Source organism: Neopsephotus bourkii, unplaced genomic scaffold (assembly GCF_033783945.1).
Source record: "Neopsephotus bourkii isolate Nb327-2 ecotype Australia unplaced genomic scaffold, CSIRO-AGI_Nbou_v1 NB_234, whole genome shotgun sequence".
NCBI classification, from domain to species: Eukaryota; Metazoa; Chordata; class Aves; order Psittaciformes; family Psittacidae; genus Neopsephotus; species Neopsephotus bourkii.
This window is the reverse complement of record NW_026900744.1, coordinates 1313592-1335885: the sequence shown is the minus strand read 5'-3', so window position 1 is coordinate 1335885 and position 22294 is coordinate 1313592. Positions and strand designations below refer to the sequence as shown.

The following is a 22294-nucleotide window of genomic DNA, read 5'->3' as shown; positions in this document are numbered from 1 at the left end:
TACTGCATCTGAAACCTGGAATTATTTTGTGTTAAAGCTTATGGCAAAGCTGCTCTGTGCAACTTTGAAGCAGGAGGCAAAACCTATTGTCCTGGAGCAGGTTATGATTCTTCTTTCCAGAATAAACTAGTTTGTGCAGGAAACATTTAAATTAGAGAGGTTGATCTGTGAGCAACAAGCTGATGTTGAATGCTGGGTTGTGAGAGGCTGCTCAGAGATAAGGCACTGCTTCAGTCCACAGCAGCCTCGCCTTGGACAGACCCACTGGGCCTTTGCTCTTGCTTAGAATCATAGGATAGGCTCAAGTAGGTTGGAAAAGACCTTTATGGTCAGGAGGTCCAACCATTACCCCAGCACTGCCCAGGCCACTGCTAACCCATGGCACTGAGGGCCTCATCTACACGGTGTGTGAACACTTGCAGGGACGGTGACTCCAGCACTGCCTTGGGCACCCTTTGGGGAAGGAATTGTGTCTCATCTCCATCTAAACCTCCCCGGGTGCAGCTTGCCCCAAGCTGAAAACAACCTGACATCAGGGAAGTTCTTGCACATCCCGTAACAGGCAGCGTGTCCCTGGCACGGCCCCTTTAAGGGAGGCGGGCTCGGCGCTGCCTCCCGGCCGGCTCAGGAACATTCACTTCCAGGTCGGGGGAGGTGAAAAACGGGGAAAAGGCAAAAAAGAAGGAGCCGTGCTCCTGGACCCGGCTCGCTGGGCGCTCGCCTACGGCTCCCAGCGCCGCGATGGTGAGTGAGCGCCGAGGGCCGAGCAGCCGCTGAGGGCATGGGTGGGCTTCGCTGTCGTGCAGGTGAAGGCATGGAGGGAGGCAGTGGGAGAGGCTGCCCCCCGCCTCAGGGTGACAGAGCCCGGCAGCGGGGCGCTGAGGTGAAGGGGCCGTTATGGCGGCGCCGCGGGCCCCGCTCTGTCAGGCGGGCACGGGGCAGGTGAGGCTGTTGGCCCCAGCGAGCGTGAGGCGGGCCCTGGGTGCGCGCCTCTCCCCCCCTCCCCGCGCCCCTGCCCGCGCTGAGGGGTAGAACCGGGAGCGACCCGGCGGGGCCGCGGCGGATCCTCGCCGCCCGCACACGCGGGGCCGGCAGCCCTGGCTCTTGTGTAACCGGTTATATAAACGGGGCGACCTGGCCCCGGCCGAGCGGAGGTTGGAGCGATGCGAGGGGGCAGAGGTTCATCCCTGCCCGTGGCGCCCCTGCATCGCCTCAGCGCCGCGCCGCGAGGGTCGTGGTCGACCCGGCCTCGCTGCCTCTGAGCGGCTCCTCACGGCACCTTGTGGGGGCGAGGACCAGCGGCTGGGACCGGGGTCCCGCCATACAGGAGCGGGGGGGAGCTCGGCCTGCAGGGCCCCTCATCCAGCCGGCATGGAGGGCACGACAGGCCGGGAGAGCCATCTCTGCCCCCTCCAGCACATGCCTCCCGGCAGCCTAGGTGCCCTTCAGCCCTCCCACAGCGCTTTCCCACTGCGGCTTGCTTTGTCCAGGGGCTGTTTGGAAAGAGCAGTGCCCCCGAGAGCACGGGTTTTGTGGCATGCACGGTACGTGGGCCTTGCTGAGCGGTGTGATGTGTAGCAGCGTGCTCTTACAGCATGGAGCTGGCCAGAACTGGCGCTCGAGAAACAGCCCTTCTCTATGGAAGGCCGGCCTTGGAGCAGACCATATGGTTGCTGGTTTGGTTGCTCCTCTCTTCGAGATGAGTGTGCATATTTTGCTTTTAAAGGAGAAGCAGGAATTTCCTGGGTTATCTAGGCGCACCTTTTGTTATTAAAAGCCTAATTTCATTTAGTCCCCTAATAAACTTTTTTGTTTTAAAATAGGTACCTTTTGCACCTGCTATTCTATTCAGTGCTTGAGGGTAGAGCTTCATTGTTTGGTGCTTTGGAGCTATGTACTGACATGTAAATTTATGGCCAAAATTCTGCTTCATGGCATTGCTGTGCTTGACCTTCTTAGCTTTTCTTCTTCTATAGTTTTGATTCACTGTGCTGTATTTATAGGTGGCATTCATATCTCTCACATTTTTAACCTACTAGCCTGAGAAAGCTGGTTTTGTTTCCTACTCCAAATAATCCCCCCTTCCCCCCATTCTAGTAGTTGTGTTGTTCAAACTGAAATGGTGCAGGTATCTCTTAACATAAATAGCTCCATGAGGTCTCAGAGTGCCTTAAAGATGTCCTAGTATGTCCTTGTTTTGGCTTGATGCTTCTCCTGATGACTTTTCTGGCAGCCTCACATTGTTTTCTTGTGGTTAAGCAAACCATTCAGGTTCTTCAGTCATTTCCGATTGAGGAACTCATATCTGAAGTTCTTGATACTGATCTTGAAATACGTGGCTTTACTATGTAGTTTTAATGTGACACTACTTAACTTCAGACCTTCCGTGATCTCTGCCAACTTTGTATTGCTAGCAACCAGCAGTTCCCACTTGTGCCAGAATAGTTAATGTTAAATTTGAGTTCTGAGCATAACCTTCCTTGAGTCTGGTTAATAAATTGCCTGTATCTGTTTCATCCTGTTTAAGTAGGATAATCATAGTTTTCTTTGTAACGTAAATCACAGAACTGTTTATTTTCCACTTGCCTTTATTAGTGCTCAGGAGAATTTTGATGGCTGCTGAGCTAGTATTTCTTGTTCTTAAGAACGTTCATTTATAAAAAGTAAGTGAGGTTTTGGGGCTGTGGAGAGGTGGAAAGCAGTTAGAAACATGATCTGTCCAGCACAAAGAACTGAGGCTCTAAATTATCTCTTATTTTCCTGCTAACTCTGAGAGGAATAACTGCCACGGTCTGAAAAGTCCCTTCTCCTGCCATCTCCTTCTTTGGGACTTAAGAGGGGAAAAAAGCAGATGGGGCTGGTATACACTGACCTTACACACTTGGGTGTTGTCATACCGAGTCTGCAATTGGATATGAATATTGAGGACTACATCATAGAAGTGGATCTGTTGGAGCTGAAATTAGTTTTTGTTTTCCAGTAAACAAATTGGTTTATTGAGGTGGGAGACCCCTACCCCCAAAAAATTACCTGTGGAAAAGGTTTTATTTCTTTCAGTGAGTCTTCAAGACACAAAGCCAGAAGGAGCTGAATGTTTCAGTCTGGAGTTGGTAGGATCACAATATGCATAGTGAAACAGGCCCACACAGCAGCAGAATTTGATTTCTGTGTGAAGTTAGATTGGAATTACTGATGGAAAACATGAGTTAAAACTGCCTCTTCTTTAGTTACTGTCGCATAATCAGGGGGTTGCGTGGTGATCCTTCCCCAAAGGAATGGGATTTTGTTTTGATACTCACACTCAGCCAGTTAATCTAGGCATAATGTCTGGTTTAAGATCCTCTAATTTATTCCAGGTACTTTAATGCATCCTCTTAAGCTCTTTTTTCTTTTTAACTGCATTTTGAAATACAGGTTAAATATATTCTAGCAATATTTATAATTGATTCAAAGAGTTTTTAAAAGAAAGTGTGGAGGATGGTGTTCTTTTTGAGAACCTTTCCAACTGCACTAGTTTGTGAGCTATAAGCTGACCTGGGTAACATCATGTTGAAGTAGATATTGCATTTCAGTCCAGTAGTGTATTGAATTACTGTCAGATGCCAGTAGCCATGCAGTTTACTCCCCCTTCACCTCCCTGGACACTTGGTTGTTTGTTTGTTTGCCTTGGTTATATTAAGCACATTACAAAGTTACCTGTTTTAAAAGAATTAATTTAAATAAGCCTTAAAAAGCCCATCTAATTGCAATTATTGTACTTTTTTTGTACTATTCCATAAGCCAGTTGTTTTTTATGTGTCACGTTTCTCTTATAATATGTATTTTAGCTAATGAGGATGCCCAGACTTGAATCATGTCATGCACAATTCTGTGGTTTGGAGAATTTATTGTAATACTTATTTTCTGGCCACTGAATGAATTTGATAGAATGAAAGAAACGATGAGGTAACATCAAAGTACCCAATAATTAAGATGGCTATGAAGAAATCAAATACACATAATAATTTCTACTCAAATATTGCTGGATGATCTTCATTAAATTAAAAACGATAATCCTGAGCTATGGCTGACACACATTTACAGTGTCTTTTTGAGGTATTTGAATCAGAAAGTGAAATGAGCTGAAAACAAGCACCAGCTTTCTTTTCAAGTTGTCATTCAAAGCATAACTAGAGAAAGGAGCCACTTAAATTCTAACCTAAGATATTAACTACAACTGACCACGTTTACTATGAGGTTTTTAACTGGGCAATATCCTTTTTAAGTACAGGGAAGTTCAGGAAAGGAATGCCACAAGCTCACATAAAAGGTTTACAAACTGCATTCATGCTGTTCTATTTCAGTAGCAGACAGTCTAGAAAATGGTTTTATGATGTTTGTCAAGGGGTTTTATTAGATACAGATAAAAACGTTTTGCCTATCTACCCAGGTCACCTCAGGAGCCTTCCTGAGGTGTGTTTCTCCAGCCTTTTGGCAAAATTGAAGAAACGTCACAAATGCCTCCTTGTAGCTGGTATAGGTGGAGTTAAAAATGACTGGTGTTTTCAAGTGTAACTGATCCCTGCTTGTGGATTTTGTTCCTTTACTACAGGGAGATGTCCTGCAGGGACCTCTAAAGCGATCAATTCATAGCAGAATTAAAATGATCTCTCTGAATTGCAGATTGGCTGGTTAGAGGTACTGGTTGAAAAAATAGTGTTCTGAGTCATATGCTAGTGGTCCGTCTGCAAGGCTAAAAATTCCCACTGGAGTTCGCTCACTGATACCTGAAAGTGTTTTAATTTTCCTGGCAGAAACTGCAGAACAGGGCCAGAAAGAATGAAGAGAGGCAGGATTCTGGTTTTGTCATGTTTAAGCATCAAATTAGAAGCACAAGATCTAATGGGAGATGAGGATGTCTCTCTCAGTGGGACTAGTTTTCATATGCCTTTCAGTAAGGATTCTGATTTCTGTTTGAATGTGCAGCTGTCACACAAATCCTGAGCATGTGCATTCATTTCAGGTTAAAAAGAGAAACTTCCCCTTTAAGAAAAAATGTACTAGTTTAAAGTAATTGGTTAGGTTTTTTTCTGTTTAGGAGTACTTCAGGTGTTGTTACACATTCTAAAGAAACAAAAGATGTTCAGAGTTCCTCAGTCTGCCCTTTCTTTTCATATCAGCCTAAAATTGGAGGCAGCCAAACTGCTGTTTTGTGGTAATACAAGCAAGTTGCATCACAAAGTAAATTCTGTTTCTTCAACAATAAAATGTAATAATCAAGCTTTCAAAAAAAAACAACAAACCCCAAACCGAAGCACTTAGGAAAATGGAGTCAAAGGAGTTGGAAGTTGCATGTCAAAAGCTGCAGAAAGAGCTTGTATTTGAATAATTTGGAATTCCTAGTTCCCAAACCTGTACTTTAGTCCTCAGCTGCTATTAAACTGCAGTCTCTTATTGCTGTCAGTATATGATTCATTAAAGATAAGTTCCATTCCATCTTTGCCCTGAAGTAGTCCCTCCCAGTCTCCAAATATATGCACCTTTTTTGGAAGACTTATTTCTGTCATTTTCTTTATATTTATTCTATATAACCTTTCACATACATCTCTACTTCTGTGATGAGCATAGGAGGCAAGAAAAGCAACAGAAGAGAAGTTAAATGAGCCAGGAAAGAAGGTGAAATTATCCAGAACTGTCAGTATAAAAGGGAAGCTGCAGTTTTTCCTACAGATGAGATCTGGCAAGAGTTGATGCTGTTATTTTCAATATTGTCTGGGGGAGTATGTACCAGTCACTCGCCCTTCTTTTGTGTAGTGCTGGGGATGATTCACAGTGCGGCGACTCATTCTTTATGTTGATTAATCTGTGTGGCTGAAAACAGTAGACTATTATTAGACATGGAATAAAAAACCTTTGAGGTTTTCACATATCACTGTACAATCTCAAACTCTGGAAGAAGAGTTCAAGTTTATATTCTGCCTTGTCCTTTGTACCCTGGGTTGTACTGTAGATGATTTTCAAATGCTTGGCATAAAAAGGTGGAAGTTGGTATCTGTAAGTAGATAACAATGAGTACTGTAATACTTATTACTTTGCTGCACAGAATTTGGAGTGAAATAGCTCTTTTTGAGTTTCCTTTTTCAATATGAACTTCTAAGTGCCCTTTTCAGTATCAAAAATTGCTCCTAACAATATATGAAATTTATCTGCATTTCTAATGTATGCCAGTAGTAGACTTCTAATAAGAGTTGACTTAAATGAAAGTTTTAAAGAAATAATTTAAATCAAGAAGTAAAATTTGATTTAAAATCTTCTTTCAGTCTGTCTTGCGTGCTTAATTCCCAGTAGGCTTCATAAACTCAAATAATCTTATCAGCAATTACTTTTCTTCCTCTGTGGATGCAAGCAGGGCTCAGCATGACAGACCAGACTGCCTGTGGTTGTTGGGGGTGACTGGAGGAAGAGGCTGCCCATGAGTTTGGCCAGTTGTTTATTGTGTGACCCAAGGCTCTAAGGGGATGTCTCCTTTTCTAATATTTGCCTGTTCCAATGAAGATCAGACTATCAAATAATAATTTGCCTAAAAACAACATTACAGAGTAATGGGAGATCCATAGATGGAGAGAATGATTTGACTAAATCTCCTTTGTTTCATTGTGTTTTGCGTATGACAGGAGGAAGCTTCTCCTTATTCTTTACTTGATATCTGTTTGAATTTCCTGACTGCTAACCTAGAGAAGTTCTGCACAGAAAGGCAAGATGGAACACTGTGCTTGCAGGAGCCAGGAATGTTTCCTCAAGAAGTGGCTGATCGACTGCTGCAGACAATGGCATTTCATGGTAAAAACAATTCTCTCTGGGATCAGTGAAAATGTTTTATTGGAATGTGCTACTGAAGTCCTGGTGTATTTTGGAGTAGAATCTGCTGTTAAAACTGTGTTCCTTAATCTCTTAACAGAAGATCTCTTATTTTTGTTTCTCCACAGCTTCAGCTCAATGTTGCATTGACATACAGATGGTTCTAAATAGAAAGCCCTTTATCTTGGGTTTATGATTTTTAATTTTCCTTCAAATCAACCTTCTTTTAATAGATCTTGTTTCAATCACTGGAAAAAAACCACCCACTATTTGATTGTCCTACTTCCAGCAACACTCAAATATCAGTATCTCTCACAGAGCAATGAATTGAATTTTCTTTACTGTGTGTCCTTGTGATTAAGCTAGGAGATGATCTTGTGATTTTAATTAAAATAGCTTCTCATCACTTCTAGCACTTTTGTTGAAGTGGAATTATTTGCTGGAAAGTAGTCAGTTTCAAGAGTGGTGTACATATCTATGAAGAACACCTTGTGGTGGTCTTACATTTTATGTGCTGGCCTATCATGTTCTCTGTCAGCACATCTTTGAGGAGATAGCTGCCCTCTCCTTTGCTTGCTTTAAGCATGACAAAGGGAAATGTGTCGATAAAAGCTGCATAGCATAGAAAGAGTGAATGTACAGATTTCCCTAGAGAAGAGGCAGGAGACCCCTTCCTGAGGATCCTGGTTATTAAGAGGAGAGACATGACACTAGAAAAATTACTGTAAACAGGCTAAGCACCCAATACGATAGGTGCAGATTTGATTGGGTCTTACTCTGCGAAAACTGGTGTTCTAGTTTTCCCAAGTTATTCTGGTCATATAGAACAGAAGGAATGTTCCTAAAGAAAGGCAAATTCAAAAAACTTACATCTTCAACGTATGTGAACTTTCTGATAAGTAATTTTTAGAGTAGTCCCAAGAAATCAGATTCAAGGAAACTGAATTTGAGGCTGTTCATCCTGGAGAAGAAAAGGCTGCATGGAGACCTCACAACAGCCTTGCAGTATCTGAAGGGGGCCTACAAGGATGCCAGAGGCGGACTCTTCATCAGGGACCATAGCGACAGGACAAGGGGCAATGGGTTCAAATTTAAACAGGGGAAGTTCAGGTTAGATACAAGGAAGAGGTTCTTTACAGTGAGGGTCGGGAGGCACTGGAACAGGTTGCCCAAAGAAGTGCTAAATCCCTGGCAGTTCTAAGGCCATGCTGGACAGAGCCTTGGGTGACATGGTCTAGTGTGAAGTGTTCCTGCCCTTTGCAGTGGGGCTGGAACTGGATGATCTTAAGGTCCTTTTCAACCCAAACCATTCTGTGAATTACCAGGAACTTACTACCAGTACTAGTAGTGATGCAGGCACTTCCAAACACTGAAACACTCCAAACACTGTGTCAAACCATGGGATGAAAAAAGGGGATGACAGGTGGGATGTGGCTAAGGTAGACCAGGCAGAGAGCTTAGCTTGTTCCTTAAATGTAAAGATGGGGGGAAAAAAAATAAAAAAAGAGAGAGAAGTAATTTAGTAATACCTTAACAAGTTAAATGGAATAAATAATGATAATTTGTTCTGCTGGGTACCAGTTGTTTCACCCCATACTTTTGCTCTCTCTGCAAAAGAAGAATGCCCCAGCTACCTAGTCAGAAATGCCTACACAGGTTGCTCTTTGGAATGGTCTGCAAATCTTAGTGTTAATTTGACTTAGTCACAGAGAAAATCACTAGCTTGTGGCTTAAATCCAAACTATAGTGGAAATTATGTTTTTATTCAACTATATTGCAATTTTCAGTTCTTTTCCATGTTTGGAATGCTTGAAGATGTGAGATAAAAACCAGGGGTGTTGACATGTCCTTCTAGTTTCAATCTAGAGGGTTATGTTCTTCCTATTCTTCTTGTGTGAATGCTTGTGCAATCTCACCCTTCTCCTATGGCTTTTTATAAAGCAGTAATCCTTCTGTTAAGAAGATATGAGTAAGAAATCTTGGTGTCCTCAATACGTTTTGGGATAATCCTGTGCATGGAACTAAAAGTATTATTTCAGTTAGGATATTGCCAGTATGCTAGAAAAAAAGACTACTTATGCAGAATTCTTGATACAGAGCAGAAAGATAATCTCAAACAAGATTGTTGCTTTTCCTTTTTTCATTGCTGTCTTTCTCTCCTTCCCACCCTTTCCTAGTCTTCTTTGAATCAGTTCTTAGGATTCTTTCTCACATTCAGCTTGTTCCTGAGCAACACTCCTACCTTCTTCATGAGAGATATATAGAACTTAATTATCTCAGTTCAGTTTATTGATTCTACTTATGAATTCAGTCAAATGTTGAATTAGTCAATTGAGTTAAAGCAAGATGAGGGCTAGTCATTGATTGCTGTGATACTATTTTGAGGTTGACTAGGGAAGAATAACTTTCAGAAATGTTGAAATCCTGTTTTTAGCACATTTCTAACTGGTTCAGTGAGAAAATCCAGAAATGCAGGCAGCATACTGAATGCTTTGGAGTCATATCCACATTTTATTTATTATTGCACGTTCCATGTTCTGAACCAAACAGGTAATGTGTGCATACTACATCTTAATTCATCTGGCCTAGTCTTAAACCTGGAAAGTACTGAAGGTGAGATCATAATCTTAAAAGTAGAATCTGGAACATAAACATTTGGGATCTGTGTCATAAAGATCTGAGAGAAACTACTTTGCAGTTATTTTTCTTTGTTAACACCTTGTACCCTTGAAGTGATGCTTGGTACCACTGGAGCCAAACACTAATGCTGTTTTCCAACAGGGCTTCTCAATGATGGAACCGTGGGCATCTTCCGAGGCAACCAGATGCGTTTGAAACGAGCCTGTATCCGAAAGGCAAAAATCTCTGCTGTGGCTTTCCGGAAGGCATTCTGCCATCACAAGCTGGTGGAACTTGATGCTACTGGGGTGAATGCAGATATAACAATCACAGACATTATAAGTGGACTTGGCAGCAATAAATGGATCCAACAAAATCTGCAATGCCTAGTGCTGAACTCACTAACTCTTTCTTTAGAAGACCCGTATGAGAGGTGCTTCAGTCAGTTGTCTGGGCTTCGTGCATTGAGTATTACCAATGTTCTGTTCTACAATGAGGACTTGGCAGATGTTGCTTCACTTCCTAGATTAGAAAGTCTGGATATATCGAACACCTCTGTCACTGACATAACAGCACTTCTTACCTGCAAAGACCGACTCAAGTCTTTGACCATGCACCACCTGAAATGCTTGAAAATGACCACAACCCAGATTCTGGATGTAATAAGAGAACTAAAATACCTGAATCACCTTGATATTTCAGATGACAAACAGTTCACATCAGACATAGCTCTTCGTTTACTGGAACAGAAAGACATCTTGCCTAACCTTGTGTCTTTGGACATTTCTGGAAGAAAACATGTGACAGATAAAGCTGTAGAAGCATTTATTCAGCAGCGACCCACAATGCAGTTTGTAGGATTGCTTGCTACTGATGCCGGCTACTCAGAATTCCTAACGGGAGAAGGAAACCTAAAGGTTAAGTGGGGGAATTAATTTTCCTGAAAAATTACAATGTGCAGAAAAAAGAGAGCTAATCATTTGTAACAAATGTATGTGGGTGTTTCAGAAGGAGGCTGTAAGTTCATTTTTGTCAACTGTTAAAATTGTAACTCCTGACTTTTATGTCAAATTCCTACTTGATTCTGGCATGGATAATGCTAAATTTACATAATGCTATTGTAAGAAACATCTATTTTCTGGGCCTTTTCAGTGAGCCCTAGCTCTTGATTTAACTTAGCAGATCTAAGAGAGCTAAGCCTTGTCTAGTCTGAAGTAATTTACTGGAATAATACTCTCTGATTCCAGCACAGTAGCAGTAAGAGGTGGAGGTAGAATCTGCATGAGCTTTGAGCAGTTTGTGATTAACACAGCAGATATAATAAAACTTAATAACTGAGCTGCTGTTGTCCTCCATCACCACTTCTATTTCCTATTACAATACTTCTACCCATCTTGAAAGGTCTTTTGGTGCTGAACATGTAAGAAGCAATTACTTCGGATGAAAAACTTCCTCTTCTTGAACAAACCCTGAATTGCTTAGCCCCATAGAGATGATGCTTGCTGAAAGTGCATTTATCTTTTAGTGCCAGACAACAAGATGTTGTTCCCTGTTCTGTAGATTATGCATGCACTTACTGGACAATAAGCCTATCCTGTTCCTGCTATGAAGGAGTCAGAATTAAAGAAGAAAAAGGAATGCTTTAGGCATGTCAGTGGTATATCATCTTTGACTCTTGAGTTTTGGTTTCTGCTGTGCCATGAGGATGATGGAAACTGCAGAGGGTATGAGGAAGAGTTTGCATAGTGTATCTATAGCTTAGTCTGTCTCCTATGCAAGTTGAGTTTTGCACTTCAGTTTTAAAATGTAGAATGCTCTTGTTATAGGTAAGTGAGGTAACACAGCTGCACAGTTGTGTAATCTTTTTCTCCTGGAATGTTTGACAGTTGTTAATGTCAGCGTGTCTTGAGTTGTCACAGCTAATAGTGCTCGGCATGAATGTCGAAATCAGTTGTTGAAGGAAAGTTCCCATTTGGTGTGGTGATGTATGGCATCAGGAAATTATACCTCATGTTTGGATAAAGTAATTAAATGTAATCCTTGCTGTTTAGAATGTGTTTCATTAAAGTGACTGTGCTATGAAAAGGCAGGAAGGAAGAAGATTCTATGTGAAAATCACGATGGACTTGTAGCAGTGTAGTTAGCAGTGTAGCTTGCATTTTTGAATACTTTTTAAAGGCATAGCTGTCAAGAATGTAAAGGAGAGACTGTAGGCAGTGACTGGGGTTTCTCCTTTTTGTAACTATACTGAAATACTCAGCAATATTCAGCTGCTTAGTTAAGGTACTGCTAAAGAATACACAGGACACAGCACTCATGCAGACAGCAAAAATGAATATTGCTGTCTTTCCAGTGGTCCTGTGGAATTTGGTTATAGAAAATCCTTGAAAATGGAACATGAGGCAGACATTACTGCTGAGAACATGCAGCCCAAGTAGAAATTCTTCATCTAGTGTATAATTGGCTGTAAAACATGTCAATAAATAGGATTGCCTTGTTCTAATCAGGAGAGGACATAAAGCAAAATCCAGCATGGTATCAGTTCTCTCAAGGCTGGAATATACTCCTGATCTAGCAAGTTTAAAAATACATATATACAGTACAGGATGCACAGAATGTGACACTTTAATCTATGAGCATTTGCTTCCCTTACGTGGCACAGTAAGTAGAACAAGTTCTGCATGCTTCCCTAAGAATTAAAAAAACCCAGAGATTGCAGCAATGATTCATTAAGTAGTAGGACTGAGGAACTAACAGTACAACTTGCAGTTATCAAGTAGATAAAATAGAGTTAAATGGAAAATACAACAGATTGGGAAGTGGAAAATTTTGCAGCTAGTTGCTGATTTAATATCCTGAATTTAAGCTTATATTAGTTAAGAGCTCATAGCTTCTAATGCAGTCTTCACTGAATTTAGCTCATTGTTTAGTTTTTGTATGTGTCTGAAGGCTGGTTTTAAGAACTCTTTTGCAGAGAGCATGACATAGTTCTTTAATAGGGTGCTGGCAAGCTATTGTTACAGCTTACAGGAAACTTGGTGTTGACAAAGAATGGAAATACCTTTTTTTAATGCCAGAGCTAGAACCCAGAGCCAAAAAATTACAGCTGAAATACCATCTTCATCAGTTTATCAGCTGCATTTCCCAGAGCATTCAGTTACAAGTAGTGCTTTTAGGCATTTGGTGCATCAAAAGCAGCTTTTAGTTATGAAGCGCTGCTTTGACTTAGTCGTTTCGTACAGTTCTACTTGAAGACATTACTGAAGCCTAATTTTGCTTATAATGTGGATTCTTCTTCATGGAGAATGTCTGCATATTGTGTAGCTCTGGATCAAGATGGCCAGATAAAGTAATCTTTGGCTTACTGAAGTATCTGGTTAAAAATATTACCACCTTTGAAACTGCAGCTTTGCACTTTGTTAAGAACAAATATAAAGTAAAATGATCGCATCTGGAACTAAAGATTATTTCTCTGTTCATAGGTGTCAGGAGAAGCAAATGAAACGCAGATTTCTGAAGCACTGAAGCGTTACAGTGAGCGAGCTTTCTTTGTGAGAGAAGCACTTTTTCATTTATTCAGCCTGACACATGTAATGGAAAAAACAAAGCCTGAAATTTTAAAGGTAAAAGAATATAGTTTGGGTGATAGTCATGCATTGTTCCTTAAGCTGAGCCCAGCCCTCAAACCCCGGTATAAAATATTTTATGAGCTTTTACCTGTTTTGAATGTGATTTTTGTGATTGAAATTGTAATGATGGATAAAAATTAACTACTATTCAAAAAACAGTGATGCAGAAGATGCCCTGTAGTGTTTTATGTTAAGTAAAATTGATCTGAACTAAGGTATAGTATCTAAATTTAGTAGCATCTGAATTTTTTTCCATGTAATTTTGAAGATGATACGAACTCTTCTTCAGATGCTGAATTCTGTCCGTAGAACATATCTGTACTGGGTGAAATCAAAGCCCTGTCTAGTCTTATTTCCCAGGTACAACAGTGACTTCTGCTGATGCTTACAAAATAAGGAAGGTATTCAGTGATACCTCTTTCCACTGTCACCATCTAGTATGATACCAAGTGAATAAGTACCATTACTGTTCTATGTTGTGCTGTAACTTGGAAAATCCTAGAAGTTTCCTTAGATAACCATTCTAGGCATTGGCTTTCCATGTGTAGAATACCAGAGATGGTTTAATTTTTACTGTGATTGTAAAAAGAGGCATCGGTAGGACAGATGATTTTTGTTTTCCTATTCTCTTTCATGTTGAACAAGTGACCTCGAACTTGCTGGCTTCAGTATCAAAAAGACTTTGGCAATCCATAGCCAATATGACAAACACTTTCTTAAGTTAGATCCCAATCAGCATACATAGTTGAAATTATGTTTTCAGCTTCAGGAAGAAGCTGCAAAAGCCCTCTCCTGACCTAGCAGCTTAGGATATGATCTGAAATTGCTGGTCTCCAAACAACAAGCAACTACATCATTACCATTACACTGCAGAAACTGTCCTACCTCATTCACCTCTGAAAGGGTTTGGTGTTGGTTTTATGCCAATGTGTGTATAGCAAACCCTGGATCTTTCTAGGAATCTCTTGCATTCCATGCAGCCTCTCTTTTGACAGGCTGCCATAACTTGTGCTAAAGGACTTGGAGAAATAGAAGTTGTCAGCTTTGCATCACTTAGCAGAAGGAAGTGTTCCTCCTGAGATCTAAAATCACACCAGATGGATTTTTCCCTTAAGTGAAAGGGAGAAGAGGCAGAAATTGGGTGCTGTGAGTCATTGTGGCCTCAAGCAACATTGGATTGCTCTTGGGGTATGTGCGCAAATGTCAAGGAACTAACGTGGGCAAAACTCTTGCGTTTCAGCTTGTGGTTATTGGAATGAGAAATCACCCCCTCAACTTGCCTGTGCAGTTAGCAGCAAGCGCGTGTGTCTTTAACCTAACCAAGCAAGATTTAGCAGCAGGTATGCCTGTGCGACTTCTGGCTGATGTCACTCACTTGCTCCTGAAAGCCATGGAACACTTCCCAAACCATCAACAGGTAACAGACAATGTTTCTTTATCTTCTATAAGATTCCCTGTCTCTTTTGGATCTTAAAAGGATTCTCCACATCTCCATGACCTCATGGAAATACATGTAGTGATTCATAGCAAGAAAATACTCTGAAATATGTATGTATCTGATGAAGTAATTCTTTTTCCTCACAGCTACAAAAGAATTGCCTTCTTTCACTATGCAGTGACAGAATCCTTCAGGATGTTCCATTTAACAGGCAAGTTTTATATGTCAGTTAACAGCAAGTTGTAGCATTGCGGAGTATTCTCGCTTTGTTATTGTTCTTTGGGAAGGTTTGTTTCTGGTCGCAATTTTGCTCAGTTTAAATCATTCCAGTGTGCTGGATTTGTCTGGCCTATATGGTTTTGGGCCTGTAATTCACAATTGATTATAGATCTGAAACTCCTTTGGTGTACAGGTATTTTTTACTTCACATGGATGGGTCTGTCACTAATTGTGTGTAATACAAGTCAGGAATTCTCTGAGGAACTATGGGATTGCTTTTTGTAGAGATCTTTCTGCTTAAATGTATTGCCTAAATGCTTTGAAGTGTGTTGGTCTGATGCTTCAGAGATTGTGCCAGTTTTTTCCTCCTTCTTTGGAAGTAATTCCTGTGCACTTTGATGTATAATTAGAAGAGACCCAGAGACAACTCGGAGCTGACTGAGGCTCGTGCAGTACCTGTAATTTCACGGTGTACTTCTACTTTGTTTTGGTACAAGGCATAATACTTCCAGTTTCTTTTGCCTTGTGTGCATTTCTATCTGATGCGTTGTCTTTGTACCTCTTCCTTTTACTGGGACTAATGAGGCTTCTGAAAACTAACATTATTCTTAACTTCCAGGTTTGAAGCAGCCAAACTTGTTATGCAGTGGCTGTGTAATCATGAAGATCAAAACATGCAAAGGATGGCTGTAGCCATAATTTCCATTCTTGCTGCAAAGGTACAAAATACAAGCTTGATCTGATTCTAGGGTAATATTTCTAAAATCTAGACAAAATTGTTGATATGGTTTTATTTGTTTACAGCTTTCAACAGAGCAAACAGCTCAGCTTGGTGCAGAACTCTTCATTGTTAGGGTAAGTCAGACGCTTTCCTGACAGTCAGAAATACTGTCCTCTCCAGCTATTCATGCGAACAGTATTCCTAAAGGTGCATAAGGAGATAGAACTCTTCAGAACACATTACCCTGTATTCATTTGAAGGCTTTTCAGAAGGAAAAGCCTAGAGAATTTGTTTGAGATGGTAACAGAGACAGTAGCAATGAGACGTATTGGCATAGATGAAAAGAAACCAAAGGGGGGAAATTGGACACAAGTAATACAGAATAAAATAGAAAGAGATCTCTTAATTTGTCAGATGAAAGATGCTCAAAAAGAGACTATTTGAAGTAAATGTTTAGTGCTGTCAATGTCCATGTGGAATTCAAAGTTCTGCAGACGGCTTTGTGCCATCTCTAATAGTACTACGTGTGTAGTTATGATGAAAACAAAGGAATTCATCTAGCAGGCAACCACGTTCAAAGGAGAGGTAAAAAGTTTAATAGCTGTTTTGGTTTTGTATGGTTTGACACTAAACACGTAGATCTTTGCTACGCATTACCCCAGTTGGTGCAGGAAGAAGCAGAGGAGCTAATACATTTTTTGTATGCAATCATAACTAGGTTTTTTGTGTTTGATTCTTTTTTCAGCAACTTCTACAAATAGTTAAACAGAAAACAAATCAGAATCTCGTAGACACTACCCTCAAGTTCACACTGAGTGCACTTTGGAACCTCACTGATGAATCACCAACAACATGTCGGCACTTCATTGAAAATCAAGGGCTAGAACTTTTCATGAGAGTCTTAGAGGTAAGGAGTACAGTTTTGGTGGTGGGTTATCAACGCAGGTCTATAGTTAACATTGTTTCAACAGTAAACATAAATGGTTACCTATAGTTTTTCTTTTTTCCACAGTCTTTCCCATCAGAATCATCCATCCAACAGAAAGTTCTTGGACTTCTGGTGAGACGAAAAAGAAATCTTGCCTAGTATTTTTATGTTTTTCTTTAAGCTTTATAGTGCCCCTTAAATCACAACTGTTTGGTTTTGATTGTTATACCAGTTCTCCAATAGCACTAGTTATGTTGACATTGATGGTTACAGTAAACAAAAAGAGCTTTTAAGAAGGGACAGCGTGAAGCTTCAGATGAGTCCAAACGCAGAGTAGGTTGAAATTCAGAATTGTGCACTGCTGAAATTGTGTTTGAGAATGTTCAAACTAGCCTTTAGTGTAATCTGCATGCTAATGGCCTACATTACTAATGAGAAAAGCCTCTTTGTTTGGAGGTAAATTCCTACACTAGACTGAAAAAGTGTTTGAAAGCAAAATTAGTATTTTGGCATCGGGTGGTCACCTGGATGTATCAAGATCTCATCCTGGTGTTCACTTACACGATGTAGTTCAACTTAAATATTTATCTCACTCGTATCATATTCTTTCTGTTGATATTTTCTCTTTTCTTTTCTCCCCTCCAGAATAACATAGCTGAAGTTAAAGAACTCCATTCTGAATTAATGTGGAAGGACTTTATAGACCACATCAGTAAATTATTGCACAGCGTGGAGGTGGAAGTTAGCTACTTTGCAGCAGGGATTATTGCTCATTTGATATCTCGAGGAGAGCAGGCTTGGACATTAAGCCGCAGCCAGAGGACATCTCTCCTTGAACAGCTGGTACAGAAATGATGGTGAATTTTATCATACTCTTTTATACTTTTTTCAGTGTTTGTATTTAACAATGAGTGTTCTTGGTTCTGTGTTTTGCAGCATTCTGCAATCTTGAATTGGCCAACCCCAGAGTGTGAGATGGTGGCTTACAGGTAACTACTGTCTTCATTTAGAATTTGGAAAACAAAATGAAGATTTAAATGAAGATTTAAAATGAAGATTTAAAACTTTTTCCCAAAGCAGAGTGAACTGCTGGCCAGACATGGGTTTTGTTCAGTGGCTTAAAATACACAGTGTGTTCATGTTCCCTTTGTGACCAAAGAAAGTTAAGGACTCCTGTAAAAGACAGATGTGATGTTATTCCGCTACATTCCTAGTAAAGATACTCAGCTGCATGCCTAAAAGATTCAGACACAAAGACTAACCAGTAAGGTTATGTTGGCAAGCTCTAGGTTAGCATTGTCTACCCTAGATAAAGAAGCTTGAGGCCAGACAGTACAATCAGATAATTACTGCCCATCTAGTCTTTATAATTTCCACTGGCTTTACTTCTGGTTTTAAGGAGCAGGAGGCATCCAAATGCTATGGTAAAGCATAGCATATACTCACTGTATATGATTTTAACTAGTAATTGCCTTAAACATTAACAGGCTTGCCTGCTCCATCTAAAACTAGTTTACCAACTGTCTCTCCTAGTTAAACCTGTAGCTGAATGCATAGACAATGTGTGGCCTCTGAAGCAGTAATACCTAGTAGTAAAGTAAGTTGCTGTTCTTCTTTTCTTACAGGTCTTTTAATCCATTTTTTCCACTACTTGGCTGTTTCATGACACCTGGTGTCCAGTTATGGGCAGTGTGGGCCATGCAGCATGTCTGCAGCAAAAATCGTATGTATTAAGATAATATCACACTTAAAATTTGTATTAATGTATTATTCACTAGCCTTAAACGGGGAAAAATGAGAATTCCTAGGGTATTCACTCCTAATCCTCTGGGAAAACTACATTTAGGCCTTGGCTAAATGGGGCAGGGGAGGAAAGTAATAGAATTTCTTTATATCCTTTTTATTTACTGGAATTTTACTGTTAAATGCACAGTGTTCATTCCAAACTGTGGATGTGTGTTAATTTTTTGGCATGCAAAGTGTTTTTACTCAGAAATGTAGAATGGGCATCAGATTTCTTTTAAGAGCAATGATTATAGTAGTTAGGGATCTCTTCACTATCAGAGCACAAGTTTTAGCTAATCCTCATTGCTAATCACCTTTTTGCAATAACTGGCTGTTACGTGAAACTCAGTTTCTTGATTTGTCTTTCCTGTCTGCACAATGAGAACACCAATGTCTTGTTTGTAAAATGATTTGGGGGCATGTGATGAAACGCCCAAATGTTGGGGAAGGAAATAAACCCCCTGAGCACTACCTAAATGTAGGAATGAGCAAACCTTCCTGGCTTTTCATGCCCTTTTTGTTTTTGACATTAAGTGGGTATGATATGAATGTGTGTATCGTCATGAACTTCTACCAGATAGAAAGCAGCTTTCCTCTGAAGTATTAGAAGTATTTTCTGGCCTGCTGTTTTAATCTTCCTGACAGCAGTATATTTATGCTTGTTTCTCCCTGTCCCATAAACCATTATTTTTACAATGAGAAGACATCTGTTTGGGATCAAACAAAAACATTGCGTGTTATATAATTGCACCTAAGTGCAAAGTACTGTGAGGACTTTTACCATGTTGAAGTAGGACTGTTCTGACAAGGCTGTTGTACTGGTCAGACCCTGGATAACAGTTTCTGATGAAGATCCTGTAATTTCTCTTCGGGCCTCATATATGTTCTATTTCTTTTTAGCACCTATTTTGTGGTGTTGTGACCTCTGAGCTTTCAACATGCCTCAGTGGTTTGTGTTGGTAGTAACTGCTGCATAGGATGGAGAGGCTGGAATTACTCTGTGTACTCCTGATTTGAGCTCAGGATGGTATTGGGGAAGTTTAGTTCTGATGGTAGTTGGTGCCAGAAGCTTCTGGACAAAGTAGCAGAGAAACCAAATATAATAAACTACTGAGGGGCAATACGTTTAATTTTGGAATATGAATGGTTATTTGATGCTTGGCACCAAGAAAGCTTTTTGTCCTGGAGAGGAGTTGCATTCCGTTTTGACTTCCTCTTCTAGCTGAAGGTGAAAAGTAGTCTGGAATTAATGGGATTGATTTTTCTTGTCTATTCTCCTTTTGCTGTTTCTCTGTATGATATGAGCTAACTTAACAAAAATATTAGTGACACTGCGGTAGATGTGATCCCCAGTGGAACACTTAATGCCAACATTTAGACAACTCTGGTGTTGCTTCACTGAGATGAATGGTGAAATAGGGCACATCTGAGGTAACGCTCTGTGGATTGCATTACAGTCCTCCTCATCTTTATGTAACAACTTCTGAAGCTTGCATGTTACATTAGACATATAGCTCTTTTTATACCTGGTCCTTGCACATAACACTGGAGCTGATGTAGGTATGCTTTCTACTTCAAACAATCAATAATGAAAGTGGAAAAAAAGTATTATTGTATCCCTGAAAAGTCATTCATAGCAGCTTCTAACTAGTTGAAGAGCACCGCCAGTAGTGTTTGGCAAACTGGTTTTGGAGGAGCCAGGTCCTGTTTGCTCACACAAGCCTGTTCAAGTGATGTGATGTATCTGAAATCATTTTTTGGTAACTTTTGTACCAATGTTTTGGGTGAAGGTGATATTTTTACCTGGGTGCTCATAGATCCTGTAGTATTTTAAAATACATATGTACGCACTTGAAATACCTGTAGAGGAGGTGGATGGAGAGAGGAAATACTATGCATATTACAGGGCACTTTTCAGTCAGCTAAGACAGACATGGAAGCAGACCTGATTACAATTGGAGTCCTGTCCAAACACCTCTGTTGTTCTCTTGTCACTTGGTAAAGTACAAATGCATTTCTGCAGACACTTTAGGGAGTGCCCTAAATGCTGCCTTGTCTAGGAGATGAAAGTGGGTTTGAATCAGTGTTTCCAGTATCTGCTGAATTTACCCTACATAATGGTTTTTAATTCCCTTTCTTTAAATCTTATTACAGCTGCCAGGTACTGCAGCATGTTGATTGAAGAAGGTGGTTTACAGCACTTATACAACATCAAGGAAAACGTCCAGACTGATCCACACGTCCAAAGGATTGCTATTGCCATCCTAGATAGTTTGGAAAAACACATTATGCGTCATGGGAGACCACCGCCCTGTAGAAAACAACCACAGAACAAACCAAACTGAATGCTGCAGGTATAGGAGTGTAAAGTATTGTCTCTGTAATAATCCTTTCTGATGTGTGTGTAGTTGGAGTAACTTGTAACACTGTGGTCACCATTAAAGTGATTTGCCAATAATTGTGGTACCCAGAGCCGTGTACGGTAACCATTGGTGAACATCAACTTTAATGGCAACCACATATGCAACATGTAAAGGGTCACTGCTTGAGCTGGTCACACCTCTAGGATTACTGCTGGCTACAAAGACAGGGACTTGTACAGATCTGGAAAAAAGACTTCTAGGAATACCTTCTTTTGTGACCTCTGGGAGAGAAAGTTATTTCATCCCTATGATTGCTCTTCATAACACTGTTTACCAGTTTGGTGTTTGAATAGAACTGTGTGTGGTTGTGAGATTCAACACTTTTACACATTAAAACAAAGGTACGTGCATGCAGGTTACAAGAGACTTCTAACTAAGGCGACCAAAATGTCCATTGTCTCATAACCCTTCTAAACACAAGTAGGGTCTTCAACTTCCTTTTCCTTTTGCCTGCAAGCTGTGTTCTTTTAAAGGTTTCCTAACTGCTAGAACAATGCCTCTTTGCAGTTCAGCAGTCCCAAGCCCCCCCTGCTCTTATTAAGGTGAGGACCGGCGTTGCATCAGGGAAAGGGGAAACCTGCTAAAGTAAAGCAATAGAAACAGGATTAAAATGAGACAATACTGAAAGAATGAGGTAAGCTTGAGATTTTAAATTTGATAACAAGAAGGAGGTTTTGTTGTTGTTTGCTTTTGGTTGTGTGTGATATCTTTTGTTTTCGGAACACTGATAGGGAAAGGAGAAGGCTCACTAGAGCAAAATACTGACTTGTCTTCATCGTGAAGGGGCTCCATGTCTTCATAAGAGGCCCAGGATATTTGGTCACCTTATTTATAGGACTAATGATTGCTCTGTTTTCTGTAAATATTCTGTCAGTATTGTGCAGTGAATTATATTTCCAAGTCATCACAATGCAAAATACCACCCAATGTTCTGTGTAAGCCCTGTGTCAATTGCTTTTTGTGGAGTGTGTGATTTTACATAAAGATGCTAATTGTAACAACTTCTTTCTTTCTACGGGTTTCAGTGATGTGTTGAATGAAACATATTGCACAGCATACAAATGCCTGATAAAATGCAAGTGATGGAAGCAAACTGCATGTCCATTCAAATTCAGTTTAATTTCAGGTATTGTTTTTGTTTATCTGGTTAGTCTCCATGTTTCCATGGCAACTGACTGATATTCAGAGACACTTCTGTAAATACATTAGTAATGAATTGAAAAGAAAACATGTTTGGTAGTTTATTTGCAGGGATGGCTGCTTCATGATGACCATTATTTTGGTATTTTTAACTCCTTCCTTCTCCCAACCCCCATCCTTCAAATAAAAACATCACCTCTAATCTTCAATAATCTAGTTATTGTGTATTTCAGTAACTTCTAAAGGTACTGATCCAGTAATTTAATCAATGTTGTGGAACTGCTTTTTGTATGAAAGTATAATTTGGCCTGCGTAATTTTCATGTGTGTATCTGGTTATATACAATTTTCTTCATTTGGTTGTATGAAGGTGGTTTAAAAAATGATATTGGGCCTGCAAGCCTTTACCTACCACCCTTCTGAGCTGTCTGCTATAAGACTTCTGCTATGAACTTTCCGTTACATGAAATGGCACACAAAACTTGTCAAAATTGGTGTTAATAGAATGAAAATAAATCAATTGCTACAAGATTTTAAAATAAAGATGACAACTCTC

General features: G+C 40.2%; 1 protein-coding gene across 3 annotated transcripts; it reads left to right on the top strand.

Moving 5' to 3' along the window:
• Nucleotides 1-578: 578 nt before the first annotated feature.
• Nucleotides 579-22294, top strand: LOC133207710 (protein zyg-11 homolog B). Of its 3 annotated transcripts, none has more exons than XM_061344800.1 (14): nt 582-744; nt 6654-6819; nt 9619-10373; nt 12939-13079; nt 14326-14502; nt 14670-14734; nt 15362-15461; nt 15547-15597; nt 16209-16370; nt 16476-16523; nt 17037-17234; nt 17328-17380; nt 18017-18114; nt 20331-22294. In XM_061344800.1, exons 1-14 carry the CDS (start codon nt 742-744, stop codon nt 20519-20521), a joined length of 2208 nt encoding a protein of 735 aa, XP_061200784.1. In that variant the 5' UTR covers nt 582-741; the 3' UTR covers nt 20522-22294. The 3 variants fall into 3 exon arrangements, with proteins under 3 accessions (XP_061200786.1, XP_061200784.1, XP_061200787.1); XM_061344803.1 differs by lacking the exon at nt 582-744 and adding an exon at nt 1412-1544; XM_061344802.1 differs by lacking the exon at nt 17037-17234 and having other exon boundaries at nt 579-744.